The sequence below is a fragment of the Ceratotherium simum genome, chromosome 21, assembly GCF_057802395.1.
Source record: "Ceratotherium simum simum isolate JZ-2026a chromosome 21, ASM5780239v1, whole genome shotgun sequence".
NCBI lineage: Eukaryota > Metazoa > Chordata > Mammalia > Perissodactyla > Rhinocerotidae > Ceratotherium > Ceratotherium simum.
Genome location: NC_141920.1, coordinates 22,418,161 through 22,433,172, shown reverse-complemented (window position 1 = coordinate 22,433,172; position 15,012 = coordinate 22,418,161). Strand labels below are relative to the sequence as shown.

At 37.5% G+C, this 15,012-nt stretch overlaps 1 protein-coding gene across 3 annotated transcripts in view; it reads left to right on the top strand.

Moving 5' to 3' along the window:
• CTNNBL1 (catenin beta like 1) overlaps positions 1–15,012 on the top strand; it is a 158,824-nt gene that overhangs the window by 68,846 nt on the left and 74,966 nt on the right. For all 3 annotated transcript variants that reach the window (XM_087445287.1, XM_087445286.1, XM_087445288.1), the window contains exons 8-10: positions 3,010–3,082; positions 3,318–3,376; positions 5,001–5,149. In XM_087445287.1, the coding sequence (XP_087301413.1) occupies positions 3,010–3,082; positions 3,318–3,376; positions 5,001–5,149 (281 nt within the window). The remainder of the gene's footprint in view (positions 1–3,009; positions 3,083–3,317; positions 3,377–5,000; positions 5,150–15,012) is intronic.

Sequence of the window (15,012 nt, the reverse complement as noted above, 5' to 3'; positions counted from 1 at the left end):
CCTTAAAGTGTCTCACAGCAAAAGCTGGAGATTTCCTGGGGGAATCAGGAATTCTCAGTAGAGGGGAACTCAGTTGTTGGGTGCCTGTTATGTATATACTGGTTCATTTTCTCCAACCAACTCATAAGGAAATTATTATATATTTTCACTTAACACGAGAGAAATCTGGTTAAAGAGGCAGAGTACTTTGGTGAAGATCACATAGCTGGTAACCGTTAGAGCTGAGATTCTAACCTGGATATTTCTGATTCCAGTCATCAGAAAAACTTGTAGTACCTGCTATGTGTTAGGTATGTCCATATTATCTTACTTAACGTCTTTGTTATTTTATTATTTCCATTTTACAGATAATGAATCTTGAGACCAAGCAATGTTACTTGGGTCATAGATGCCCATTCTTAGTTCACGGTGCCATTAGTGTCTCAGTAATTTTGTTTTTACAGCATCCCTATGCCAAAAAGGACCTAACAGTCCTGTTTGTTAAGTAGTTAGGTCCAAACAACTTAATACATATTTATATCCTAACAATTTAGTAGCCATGGAAAAAATAATACACATGAATTAAAAGAAAAAATATTTTTGTTTTATTCTTAAATACCACACTTACTGATAGATGTGTGTGCCTTTTGAGTACTGCACGACTTCTAAAACCTTGGAAGCAGATTGAACACCACCACCCTCATTCCTATTCCACATTGATTTTCATACAGTTCTTTTATCACAGCAACCACCAAAACCCAGCTTCACAAAGCTTGCCATCAAAAGAAATGTACTGGAGCTAGTAGTTAATGCAGTGTTCAGCAGATATCACATGTCTCTGTGCTTTCCTTGGAGATTTAAAATATCCTGTGGTGGCCCTGTGAATTCAGTGTGCTGCCTCAGGTACCCCTGGCACACAACTTGGGAACTGCAGACTGTGTGTCACATGGGAGTGTATGCTCATGAGTCCGATGTAGGTGTGTCTGATCCCGGATTCATGTCCTTTTTTTTTTTAACATTGACTGTATTACTCGATAAAATTAATTTTAATTCAGTGTAATATTTTTAAGTGCAATTAGCAATGGGCAAGGTGCATGTCAAATTCACCTCTCTTTGCTGTCATGTTCAATTCTTTGTCTTGCATATAGCAGGTGCCCAGTAAATATTTGTTGGAAAAAAAGAGAAAATCTGCCCCCTACTCTAGAGACAGGAATTTATAAAATGAAATAAAGGGCAAGAGGCGTTGGAACCACAGAAAGGCTGTTGCTCTGGTGGCCGATGTCTTTTGGCTTCTTTCAGTTAAGTGTATCTTGTTTCAAACAAGAACTCTGACTCTTGAAAAGCTGTAGATAAGTTGGTGTGGCTTTAATCATTTAAAATACTAATATTTGTTACTTAATTTTAGTAATTTTATTAGCAAATCCTTGATTCTGATAGAGATGCTCACCCCTTGGCTTTTCACTTTTGTGTTTTGATTTTTATAAAACTGTTTTTCTTAGATTGAAACACCCCCAGATTGCATTTAAACCCTGGCTGTTACACTGAATTTTTGGAAACAAGGCCTTAAGCTTGCCCAGGGAGCATACCCTGCAGTCAGCACACGTAAGACCTTGCATTTACCGATCTTTTAACCTAAGATGGGTCATACCTGGTGAGCCTCCTGAAACCCTGTGGGGTGCACTTAGGCTTGACGAGGAAGACGTGCACAGAAAACTGAAAAGATGCTGGGCGTTGCTTCATTAGGGGCCACTCTTCCTTTTTAAGTACAAAATCAATGTCCGAACAGAACTGTGAATGGCGCTAAGGTGATGGAAGTGTTAGCTCCAAGATAAACACTTCCCCTGTCCTTTCTAGGTACAGAAATTATTTGTCATTTCAAAAACCTGGATAGGTAGCAAGGGTGCTGCTGATTAACAGTCATTGTCTATGTGCCTGCATCTTAAGGATCAAGGGTACGGTAAATAAAAACACATCAGGGCCGGCCCTGTGGCTTGGTGGTTAAGTGCGCGCGCTGCGATGCTGGTGGCCCGGGTTCGGATCCCAGGTGCGCATCGAGGCACCACTTCTCCGTTCATCCTGAGGCCGAGTCCCGCATACAGCAACTAGAAGGATGTGCAGCTACGACATACAACTATCCACTGGGGCTTTGGGGGGAAAAATAAAAATAAATAAAATCTTTAAAAAAAAAAAAAAAAAAAAAAAACACATCAATGAGGCTTGCTCCTCTCTTGTGTACCTTCACCCAAGGGGCATTGTTAATGGTGAGATAATTGAGTCTCGCTACTGAAGCAACAATGTGGATGGCCATGAAAGATAGTCTCTGCAGTAGATGTGTCCCCTCTGAAGTTCCAAGTAGCAGACCATGCAGCAGGGAAAGAATTGTGGGTAGTAATTTGGGTGTTAAAATATTAACACATTTCTGCATATTTAATGTGGTTTCCTTTTTAAATAGTAGGCAGATTATGGCACACCAACAGATAGGTTTATGATTTCAAATTAAATTTTAAGCATTAAAAAACCCCAAAAGGAACTACTTTGGTATAAATACATTCAATTAATCTAAACAAGAACTTGCTTTCTTTTCAACTTCTCTGATCATCTATCAGCTAATTTACAGCATAACTTTATGGTTGTAACTTGTGAACGAAGCTTCGTGATGGATTTTAGGTTTAAAAGTTCAAAACTTTTATTCATCTAGTTCACATTTGAGTATGTACTATGTGCTAGACAATAATCCCTACACTCAAAATGGGGAATCTGGGAAGCCTTCACAGACAAGGTGACATTAATACCCAGGCATTAGAAGTGTGAGAGCCATTGTGTACATCTGCCATTTATGGTTTTACTGTGTAGTACTGAGTCTGGTCTCTTGAGAACAGAGGCGGCACTTTCTTTTTACCCTTAACTTGGCTTTTCCCTTTCTAACTTCTACTTCTCTCTAACTCAGTTCCTAGTACTTGTGAAAAATTCATCCTGGGGAAGGAAGCAAGGCCCCTTAATGTTTTTCTCATTTCTCCTATTTCCCCACAGGCAAAGATGCCTTTCGATGCCAACAAACTGTATTGTAGTGAAGTGCTGGCCATATTGCTGCAGGACAATGATGGTGAGGCTCCCTCTCGGTATTGATATTCTGTTAGGATAGGAGCCGGGCTTGTTTCAGATCATGACAGCAAGCTCTCTTGCCTTTGGCATCCCCTTGCTCTCCCACTCGCTCTCTGTGCAGCTTTTGTACTCTGTCAAGCTGTATTGATTTTGTTTGCTGATGTATCAGTGTTAGACGGCTGTAAAATCTGACAGTTAGCTTCATTTTTTTCTTCCTCTATTTTTTCCCCTTTTAGAAAACAGGGAATTGCTTGGGGAGCTGGATGGAATCGATGTGCTTCTTCAGCAGTTATCCGTGAGTAATTCTCATGCTTCCTGTCTGCCGTGAAGATACATGGCCTGCTTTAAATGGGAGGTGGAGCTGGAAATTGAGGGAAGGAATGTGATGCCAGCCATATGGACTATGTTGGCAGGTTTGAGGTTACATTGGAGGTACATGGTTTGCCTCCTTTTCATAGTCATTTGCTCGTTATGACCAGATGTCATGATGTATCTGGTATGGACTTTCTCAGTCTTCTGATATTTGTCAGTCCAGAAGAGGTGTGCTTCCTGCTTAAGTGTATGTTCTTGGGCCAAGATTATTCATTTCGCTTCCTTTCAGTCTGCCACTAAAACGGAGTCTATTCATTTAGGATCCAGATAAGCTCAAGGAGTACAAGTTCCAGTGCAGTGGGGTAGAGGTCACAGAGGAGGATGGGGAAGGATGTGGTACTGGAGGCTGGAATGAGAAATTGGAAATTGCCATTTGCTCATTGTAAAAAATGTAAATCCAGTTGAAATGTTGTTCTGCTAGCATTCTGAAAATACTGTTAAGATTTCTTCTAACAGATCTCATCTGTGCTATTCCAAAAAGAGGACTGAAAATAGATCGTTTAGATAAAATCTTGAAAGTGTTGGGAGTGTCTGAGTTGTCAGTTTGCATACAGCTTCTGTCTTGGTGCCAGCAGCCTAAGTGGCTTGGCCTCCTACCCTAAAAGTAGAGCTTTGAAATGTGAATCTGTTTCCAGTTCTGGAAAGGTGCTTAGTCCTGTTCCTGCAAGATTATTGATCATTTTGTAGTAGACTGTATGGGTATGCATGTAGTACTATGAAGAGGCTTTTCCTCTTACATGCCATATATCTCTGGCAAAGACAAAACTTCTGCTTTAAGCTGTTCCCACGACTTAGAGCCACAACTGCTGTGTGCGGCAATTCAGTATCTCTGACGGTTAGGAAACTCTTCCTTATATCAAGCCAAGATTTGCCCTTCTGGATTGTGGTTTCTTTTAAAGGGGGAAGAAACGGGTTGTGGTTGGGTTGGGCAAGTAGAGGGCTTTAGGGGTAGCTGGCAAAGTTGTTTCTTGACCTGGATGGTGGTTTCAGGGATGTTTACCTTATTCATTTAGCTATACATGTCTCCTATGGAGTTTTCTATATTTGTGTTATAAAGGGTTTTGTTGTTTTTTTAAAATCTGCCTCCTTGGGACTATCAATCACTCATGGACCCAGTGGTCAGTTACTTGGGGTTTTTTGCATGAATTGATAGCCACTTAGTTAATACCTGAGAATCAGAAAGCCCAGTTTCTCTAGGAGAGTACACACTCCAGCTGATTATTGCTTTGCTGGAATGTGGATATGTTATACCTGATCCTATGATGTTTTCTTCAATAAAATCCGGAAATAATAATAAAAACAGCCCACAAGCATCTTGAGGAATGGGATAAAAAATTTTAAATAGTCAATAAATTTATTTGAAATTAGAAACAAAAAAAAAGCCCAGTTTCTCTAAAATGAAAACGGATGAGAATTTTGTTTGGTAAGCTTCTGTTTATTCAATTGTGGGGTTATTGTGACAGGCAGGCTTTGGAAATTGTTGAGTGCTGACCGATGAAAAGACATTCTCTTATGGCTCTGTGCTTTCTGATGTCTTCGCTTGACAGGTGTTTAAAAGACACAATCCTAGCACGGCCGAGGAGCAGGAGATGATGGAGAATCTGTTTGATTCACTGTGTTCCTGCCTAATGCTCAGTTCCAATCGTGAGCGCTTCCTGAAGGGTGAGGGTCTTCAGTTGATGAATCTCATGCTCAGGTATGTTCTTATCTGCTAGTTCTCCATCTTTTTTGGCCAACTCCTCACTGTTAGCCTGGATTCAAGAACATGTAGCTATGGTCTTTTATTCCATTGACTTTCTTAGATATATAAAACAATAAAGTCTTCAGGTGTGTGTGTTGTCTTTTCTAAAGTTAGAGTGGATGAATAAAAAGTATACTTTGGTCTCTTTGCACCCTGTTGTTTTGTCAGTTGGTAATATGACCACTCCATTGAAGAGAAATATCTTTTTGCTCCTTCTCTTAGTGTGTTGGTTTTAGGAAATTTAGTCATTAACTTCTAAACATACCCTATGTTAATTTCTAAACCTACCCCAATTTTCTTTATATCTTACATAGATATCCTTTATATCCTACATATATCCTACCTATGCCATGTTTGTCTATGTTTTTGTTATTGAGAGCAGAATATCATTCATATTTTTCATTTGCACATATTTTTCATTATTCATTGTGCATGTGCTATGTGGCTAGCGTAGAAGAAATAAAAATATGCAAGGCAGTTCTAGAACTTTTCTTTATAGTACTTTTCTTGCATATCTTATTATTTATGCTCTAATTCCTTAAAGTATTTCAAGTGGATATCATGTTAGTATATTTCACAGAATCCTCAAATTGGAAGTAAATGGGAGGTAGCTTGCATCGATAACGCTTTTGAGAAATCTGGCTAGAAAGGGAAGTAGAGAAGTGGTGGGTGGTAACCAGAGTGTGGTATAGGGTCAAGGGACAGTTTTTTAAATTGAAAAACACTAGAGCATGTTTGCATGGTTGGAAGGTTCTAATCATTATGGAATTCTTCATAAAATTGAGCCAGAGTCTGGTGTCTTGAAACTTCTATTTGCATACACTGAAAACTGTGTTAAACGATTTCTTTGAAAAAATTTTTTGATAAATCTGTTATATACCTATTAAATATAATTTAGAATATAGACATACAAAACTACTGTTAAAACACTGATAAAGTACTGTGTTAGGTACTGGGCTTATAGAGAAATGAGTAAGACAGGATTCCTGCCTCCAAGAAGCTAAAAAACAGCTCTGTCAGCCAAACACAACCCAACTTTGGGTGTGTATTCCTTCTAGTCTTCTTTTCTGTAATTGTTTTCTTGTGTAATTTTCTATACTGTTTCTTTTTAAACTTAACATACTCTTTCCCATGCTGTGACATAATCTACATGAGTTTTCAGTAACTGCATAATAGACTCTAAGGGAATATAGCTTACCTAGTATTCTGTTGTTGATATTGAGGTTATTTCCAATGTTTTGCTATTTTAATAAATTCTACAATGACCTTTTTTTTGCTTAAAACTATTTTTGTATTTAAGATTATCAAGGTATATGTTTCTAAAATATTTTCTCTTTAAAGGCTTGTTTATGGCTGGGGGCACAGTAGACCTCTTCATTTGTTCAGTACCTACCAGACCTTGGCTTGATCGAAAATCTTCCTTTGTGGAATTGCTTTAAAAAATTTTATTTTAAAGCGCAGAAGGGGGCATTGGTATTATCCAGAGGCCTTTAGTGTTCAGCTTATTTTCACTAACTTTACTCTCTCGCATCTTTTGTTTATCTCCTTTACCCTTCTAATTGCCTGTCCTTTTGTTGAAATGACCCACCTTCTCTCAAGCAAATAGCATATAAAGAAGATGCATTTGGCTTCCTGGGCCTTCTAACCTTAAAACTACACTCTGCAGGGACTTTTTTTTTTTGTGTGTGTGTGTGAGGAGGACCAGCCCTGAGCTAACATCCAATGCCAATCCTCTTCTTTTTTGTCTTTTTTTTTTCGCTGAGGAAGACTGGCCCTGGGCTAACATCTGTGCCCATCTTCCTCCACTTTATATGGGACGCCGCCACAGCATGGCTCAACAAGCAGTGCATCAGTGTGCGCCCGGGATCCAAACCGGCGAACCCCAGGCCGCCACAGCAGAGCGTGCGCACTTAACTGCTTGCGCCACCAGGCAGGCCCTGCAGGGACTTTTCCCTAAGCTTCTCAAAGGTCCGAACTGCCAGCATCTTTGGATGGTTGAATGCAGATATGAAGTGATGTATTCCTGTAGCATATGGCTTGGTAATGTGCAGCAGTGGGGATCTGAATAAATAACCAGAAATATGGGTTATTCAAACAGGAATGCTGAGATTCTGGGAGCCTAATTAAAAAGGAGCTCCAAAAGACTTAGAAACTCTACCTCTGTAGGATCTCCCAACTTTTCATCTTTGAATGCTTAAGTTTCTGTTAGATTAATTCTTTTGCATTAATTAGCTATATTAGCAGGTTCAACATTTCCTTTTTTCTCTTTCCCATGCTTTTTGTTCTGTGTTATTTTTCTTCTTTAGAGTCCCAAATGGAAAGTTTAATTGGGAGGAATTTTTTTTTCCTACTAGATTCATCCTTCCTGATCTTCTAGAAGAGCTGCCAAGTTGCTCTTTGTCTAGAGCAAGCCCATTCAAGCTCTAGTACTAGAAGTTCAGGAAAATTTCTGTGGTACCATTACCCCTAAATACTAATCTTCACTTTGATTCAAGCATTCATCAAACAGTTATGAAAAGCTCACCTGGAGAGGTGGCATGTGGTATAGCGTGAAGAATGGGCTTTGGAGTTGGGGTAAATGTAGGTTTGGAACATAGCTCTTTCACTTACTAGTTCCGGATATTTGGTGAGTTACGCTAACCTTTCTGACCTCTGACCCTCAGTTTTTTCATCTGAAAAATGGGATCCAAATTTGCAGGGTTTTTGTGGGAATTGGACTCTGTATAAAGCATCTGGGACAATTCTGCAGCTATTAAAACATTGATAAAGTACTATGTTAACTTATGTGTTAAGTGCTAGGCTTATACAGAGATGAATAAGACAGGATTCCTGCCTTCAAGAAACTCAATAGTTAGTAAGGGAGGCTGACATTAAGTAACTAATATAATTTAATGTGTTAACTGTTAAGAAGAACAGTTAATTTTGCCTGTCTATACCCTGTGAATTTTTTTTTTTTTACATTTCTGACTATTGATAAGGAAACGTCACCAACAAGATAGTCATTTATACACACACATTATCACACATACATTCACACACATGTGCATACGTATATACTGCCAATTTAATATTTTTATCAACTTTATTGAGGCATAAATACAATAAAATGCACCCATTTTAAGTGTACAGTTTTAATTTTGACAGGTGTATGCACCTTTGTATTCACCACAATGAAGGTATAGAACAGCACTGTCCAATAGAAATGTAGGGCTGGCCCCGTGGCTTAGTGGTTAAGTGCGCGTGCTCCGCTACTGGTGGCCTGGGTTCGGATCCCGGGTGCACACCGATGCACCGCTTGTCTGGCCATGCTGAGGCCGTGTCCCACATACAGCAACTAGAAGGATGTGCAACTATGACATACAACTATCTACTGGGGCTTTGGGGGGGCCGGGGAAAGGAGGAGGATTGGCAATAGATGTTAGCTCAGAGCTGGTCTTCCTCACAAAAAAAAAAAAAAATGTAATGTGAGCGAGATACATAGTTTTATATTTTGTAGTAGCCACGGTAAAAAGGTTAAAAGAAACAAAAAATTAATTTTGATAATGTATTTTATTTAACCCAATATATTAAAAATCATAATTTCTACATGTAATCAATAAAAAATATTACTGAACCGTTTTACGTTCTTTTTTTCGTACTGTCTTTGAAATCCAGTATTTTACATTTACATCTCAATTTAGTGCTGAATTTTCATTAAAGTGCTTCATTTGTATTTAGATTGCATAAAATTTACACTTGAAAAAGTAGATTCTCATACACAAGTTTCTCCAAACATACTTAAATGTTTCCCAATACCTGAATCAAGTACCAATTTTTAAATTCAAACTTAAATTTATTTAAATTAAATTTAAATTTTAGCTCCTCATTTGCATTAGCCACATTTCAGATGCTCAATAGCTACATGTGGCTAGTAGATACCATATTGGACAAGGCAAATATAGATTATTTTTATCACCCCCTAAAATTCCTTGACCCTTTTTGCAGTCAATTCCCACCAATCCACCTCTGGCCCCAGGCAACCACTGTCATTTTAAAATTTCATGTAAATAGAATTGTACAGTGTGTGTTTTTTTAATTTACTTCACTCAACAGATAGTTTTTGAGAGTCATTTATTTTGCATGTATCAATATTTTGTTTCTTTTTCATTCTTAGTAGTATTCCATTATATTTCTGCAGTCTAGTATATCACTATTTATTCACCTGTTGATGAACATTTGGAGTGTTGCCAGTGTTTTGCTATTATGAATAAAGCTGCTTAAAAGCCTTTGCATAAACGTATATTTTCATTTCTCTTGGGTAAATACCTAGGAGTGGAATGACTGGGTCATATTGTAAATGTAAGTTTACTATTAGAAACTACCAGCCTGTTTTCCAAAGTGATTACCCTTTTAATTCCTATCAGAAAGGCATGAGAATTCCGATTGCTCCATCTCCTCTACAGCACTTGGTATTCTCAGACTTTAATTTTAGCCGTTTGAGTGTGTGTGTATTGTGGTTTTAATTTGCATATACTTGATGACTAATGATGTTGAGTATCTTTTCATGTGCATGTTGACCTTTCTTACATCTTTTGTTCAAGTCAGACCTTTGTTCAAACGTTTTTCTATTTTTTGTTTGGGTTGTCTTATTGAGTTTTAAGTATTCTTTATTCTAGATAGAGGTCATTGTCAGGTGCATGTTTTTGAAATATTTTTCTCCTAGTCTTTGGCTTGCCTTTTCATTTTTTAGCAGTGTCTTTTAAAGAGCAAAAGTTTTACTTTGATGAAGTCTAATTTATAAATTTTTAGGTTTATGAATTTTGCTTTTGGTATTGTATATAAACTGTGTTTTCCTAACCCAAGGTCTCAAAGCATTTCTTTTATGTTTTCTTCTAGAATTTTTCAGTTTTAGATTTTACATTTATAGGTCTATGATCCATTTTAAGTTAATTTTTATATATGGTGTGAGGTATGAATTGAGGTTCTTGGTTTTATTTATTATTCTTGCATATAGATGTCCATTTCTGGCACCATTTATTGCAAAGACTATCCATGTTCCATTAAATTCCCTTTATCTCTTTGTCAGAAATCAATTTGTCTTGTATGTGTGGGTCTGTTTCTGTGCTTTCTGTTCTGCTCCATTGATCTGTGTGTGTTTTCTCAACATCACACTGTTTTCATTATTACAGCTTTGTAGTTGGCTTGAAATTGTGTGGTGTGAGTCCTCTGACTTAATAGTTTTTTAAAGATTGTTTTAACTATTCTAGTTCCTTAGTTTCTTTGTCTTTCCATATAAATTTTAGAATCAGCCTGTCAATTTCTAGAAAAACCCTGCTGGGGTTGTGATAGGGATTGCATTGAACCTATAGATTATTTTGGACAGAATGGACATCTTTGCAATAAAGAGTCTTCCAATCTGTGAACATAGTATAATTCTTCATTTATTTAGGTCTTTGATTTCTTTCATCAGTGTTCTAATTTTCTTAAGACAATTTGATATTATTTTCCTAGAAATTTGTCAATTTTATATAGACTTTCCAGTTTATTAGTATAAATTGTCCTTGTATTCTTATAATGTTTTTCCATGTCTTCCATTTCATTTCCTCTTTTTCATTTTTTGTACTTTTATGTCCCTTTTGTAATTCCTAATGTTATGTATTTAAATTTCCATGCTTTTTTCCCTCAGTCAAATTTGTTGGAAGTGATTGGGATTGTTTTTGGTATTTTATTTGTGTCCTTTTTGCCTTCTCAGGCATTTTTTTTTTCCTGCCTTTAATTCCTTTTTTCTAGTTTCTTTCCATTTATCGTGTTGCCCTTTTTCCAAATTTCTGAGCTGAATGCTTAATGCTTTCAAAAATAATTCTCCTGTTTAAAAATAAAACATTTAAGGTTAAAATTTTCCTCTTAAAATTGCTTACCTTCATCACATAAGTCTTGTTTTCTTATTACATTAACAGAAAATATAGGCTGAAAAATATCTACTTTTCTGAATTTGAAACTTTATTTGTGGCCTTGTAGATGGCTAGTTTTTATAAATATTCCATATTTCAGTATGTGATTTTCAGATATTTCAGTAGAATTGTGTTTCTATGATATAAAATGCTTTATCTCCTAAATCATTTTTGTAAATATATTTAGCTCTTTTGTATCCTTTTTTTTTTTTTTAGTGATTTGTCAAATTCTGAAAGAAGTATTAGTCTCTCCCTATAATTGTAGAGTTTTTTCCTATTCTTGAATTTTTTGCTTGTTTCATTCTAACTTGCTTATTCAGCAAGTAAACACTAATTTTATCTTAATCTTCAATTATGTTTTTTCGGTATTAAATAGCCCCCTTTGTTGCATGTAGTGTACTTGTCTTGAATTCTTTTATAATTTTGTATTTATCTATTGTATCCCTGCCCATCATTTTATCTTTAGCTTTTTATGTCATTTTGTATTGTATGTGACTCTTGTTAAGAGCATATAGCTGTTTTTTGTTTTTTTAGTCCGATGTGAGAGTTTGTCTTGAAGTAGATGTATTTAATGTATTTGTTTTTATTGTGATGACTATTAGGTCTGGCCCTTTTCTTGTCTGTTTATTTTGTTCTAATGGTTTTATTTTGTTTTGTCTTGTCTTTTGGTTCTTTCATCATTTTCCTTCTTCTATGGAAATACGGAAATTATTCTTTTTTTCACTAAATTTAGTGAAATTTACTTTTTTAAAAATAAAGCTTTATTTCTTTGTCTATGAACATTTGAAATAGTACCAAGTCCCTTCAGGATTTGGCCTCTGCTTAATTCTCCTATAGCCATCTCTCTCATTCTCCCTTTTCCACATGTTTACATTCTACTCTCGAAACCATACTATTTTAGATTCCTTAACACATTTCATTATTTTATCTGGGTGACTCACCCTGATGTTTAGGCTAAACTTTTAAGAAGCCTCTGCCCCTATGTTACTTCCCCCAGCTCTGTCCTTACACCCACCCCTCCTAAATTCTGAGGATTCAGTTCTAGCATCCTTTGCTTATCTCTCTGGGGAGCACTTACCACCTGTATGGTGAGCATCTGTTTGTCTCTGACTGTACTGTAAGACTCTTGAGAACAGAGACCTGGTCTTCTTCCTCTTTGTATCCCTAGTACCTAGCAACAGATATACATTAGGCTCCCAGTAAATATTTTCTAAATGAATGAGAAAAATCTGAGAAACATTTTTGCTGTTTAGAATCATTGGGTCATAGACTTTCTGGCAAATCCCATGGATAGACCCAAAAAATGAGGGGTGACTTATTAAAAATAGCTGAGAACTCAGTGTCCTGCCTGGAGATATTTTGTCCTGCTTTTCCCTGTCAAATCTTTTAGTGCCTGAAGAACACAAAACAGGCCACAGGGTGGTTGTAGACCTGATCTTCAAGGCTCCAGGGAGGCCAGGCATCAGCTGTAGTCCTGGGCTTACTGCCCGGTTTGGCCTGTGCCCACGCTGGGCTTCAGAGCAGAAGCCAGCACAAGTGTCCACACTTCAGTTTATCCCCCTTTGGGACACTTGAACCTCTCCACTCTCTTCGTCCATCATCCTCATAGATATTGCAGGGTTATAGTTTAGGTATTCATTTCTTACAACCTTTCTACTCAAGGTTCAAAGAAGTCCTTCATGCAGATTTGTAGTCTCTCAGCTTTGTCTCTGGGGCCTATTTGGAGGTCTAGTACCTCTTTGCCCTTACCTCATAGGCCTTTCCCCTCTGGTTTACCCTGCCACTCAGGTTCAGTTTAGTTGTCAGGTGACTTTTTTCATGCCTGTGTTAAGAGTGTCTGGATTTCACAGTGCTTGACAGAATCAATAAGAAAAAGGCTATTTTTTTGTTTTGTTTTGTTTTCTCTCTGCCAAAGGACAGATGAAGACATTGGAAAAGAAGAAAAGATTGTTGAGGTGGTATTTAAAAATGGAACTCATGCTGTGAAAAAAGCAGCAGCTAGCCATCCTGGAGTATAAGAACCCCCCCAAAAAGGAATTTCTCATTTGGCATAGTGTTTTGATAAGAAAAGAGAAAAGATGTAGTGAGGGTGGAAGGCGCAGAACCTCTTGGGCAGTGTAGGACTGTGTACTGAAAGGAAGAGAGAACCCGAGTCCCTGATGGAGAAGATACTGCTCCTGTGTGTCAGGCAGCCTGGCCTCATTCTTTTGGTTTGATGGTCAAGAGTTAGGGTGCAGAGAGGATGTTTGAATTGTCTTTGACTAGCAGCAAAAGAGTTAAGATGTGAACATGAACCAAGTAGTATTTTTGTATTCAGGGATAGAATTGAGAGAAAAGTAAAATGTAGGAAAGTCACAGTTTATTTTACACTTTAACAGAGTGCTCAGATTCAGAGGGTTCAATTCACAGAAATAAGACTAAATTATACTTATGGGGGGATGGCCATTTTAGAGTTTAGCAGGAAATGAGGGTAGAGCTCTAAAAATGCCCTCATTGCCCCCGGATGGAGACTGGTTTGCCATTTCCATGTTCTTGGTTACAGATGTCTCTCTTTGGTAAGATGGTTGCTGCAAATAGAAGATTCTAATATATCAGGTTTAATTATAGACTGTACTCCAAATCATTTTCTTCTTGCCACCACAAAGCACTTTTTAACAGTATGTCCTTGTATCAAATGGTTCACTGTTCTTTAAGAAACAACAAAGCCAGTGGGAGACAGAAGAATTACATTGTCAGTTTCCTTGAAAATGTTGACATGAAGCTTATTATTTCTGTTGTAAAACCCTGTTCCAGTTAGAAAGGGAAGAGACCACCATCATCCCAAGGGATGTGTACAAATGCAGCTTGGGGTTGTATAGCAGAAATACAGTGAACCCATCTTGGTTATTAACTGTATAGGCAAAGAAAAAAAAAAAGGGAAAGAGAAGGGTACATAGACTTGTCCATTTCAGGAACCACCAGTTTTTTTTCCTCTGAGGTTTTTCTGTAAGATTTTCCTTAATCTAAAGAAAAATGTCTCTGACAAAGAAAACAAATAAAATGGGGATGGTATGCCATTGAAGTAAGTCTTTGCAGGCCTACTTGTGGGCTGTGAGCTTCTACCAAAGCGTATGGGTAGGTAGGCCAGCCTGGGGAATTTTTTTTAACCTTGAAATTTTATTCCCTTAGTTTTTATCTTATTCTCTGTTGGTTTTGTTCCTAATGAACCTGTGAAGGTCTAAACTCTATTTTTATTCTTGTGGTCCTTTACAGGTTTGGTGGTGGTGTTTTTTAAGAGCTAGAGCCTTTTCTTCTGACGTTCAGTCTCCAGGATTCAACTGCAAAAGCAAAATAATAATACGAATCTTTTAGAAGTCAGCTGTGATTCCTGATGGGGCTGTATACAGTTTGTGCTCCAGGCCGCACACACAGATCTTGCTTGTCATTTGTCCACAAATGTTCCCTTTCCCCACTCACTGAATATTACCGTTCTCTCTTAGATGGATAATAGTAGTTTACATCTGTTCTCTAGGAAGCAGAGAAACCTTCAAAAACACAAAGTAATCCTTCCAACAGCCCTCCAAGCTGGCGTTACCTCTTCATAAATGGTAAAGTGCTGTGGCTGAGAAGGCAGATTAAACTGAAGCAAGATTACCTGGCAAGAAATGGTGTAGGACCTGTCTGAGCCCTTCTCTCAGACTTTATAGCTGTTCATCGTTCCAGTGTAGTTAAATTGTACATATTTAAAGTATACAATTTGATGAGTTTTGCAATATGAATAGACCCATCATACCGTCACCACAAGCATGATAACGAACATATTTATCATACCCAGATGTTTCCTTGTGCCCCTTTGTTATCTGTAACACCTCTCCCCCACCTCAATGTCTCCAGGCAACCGTTGATTTG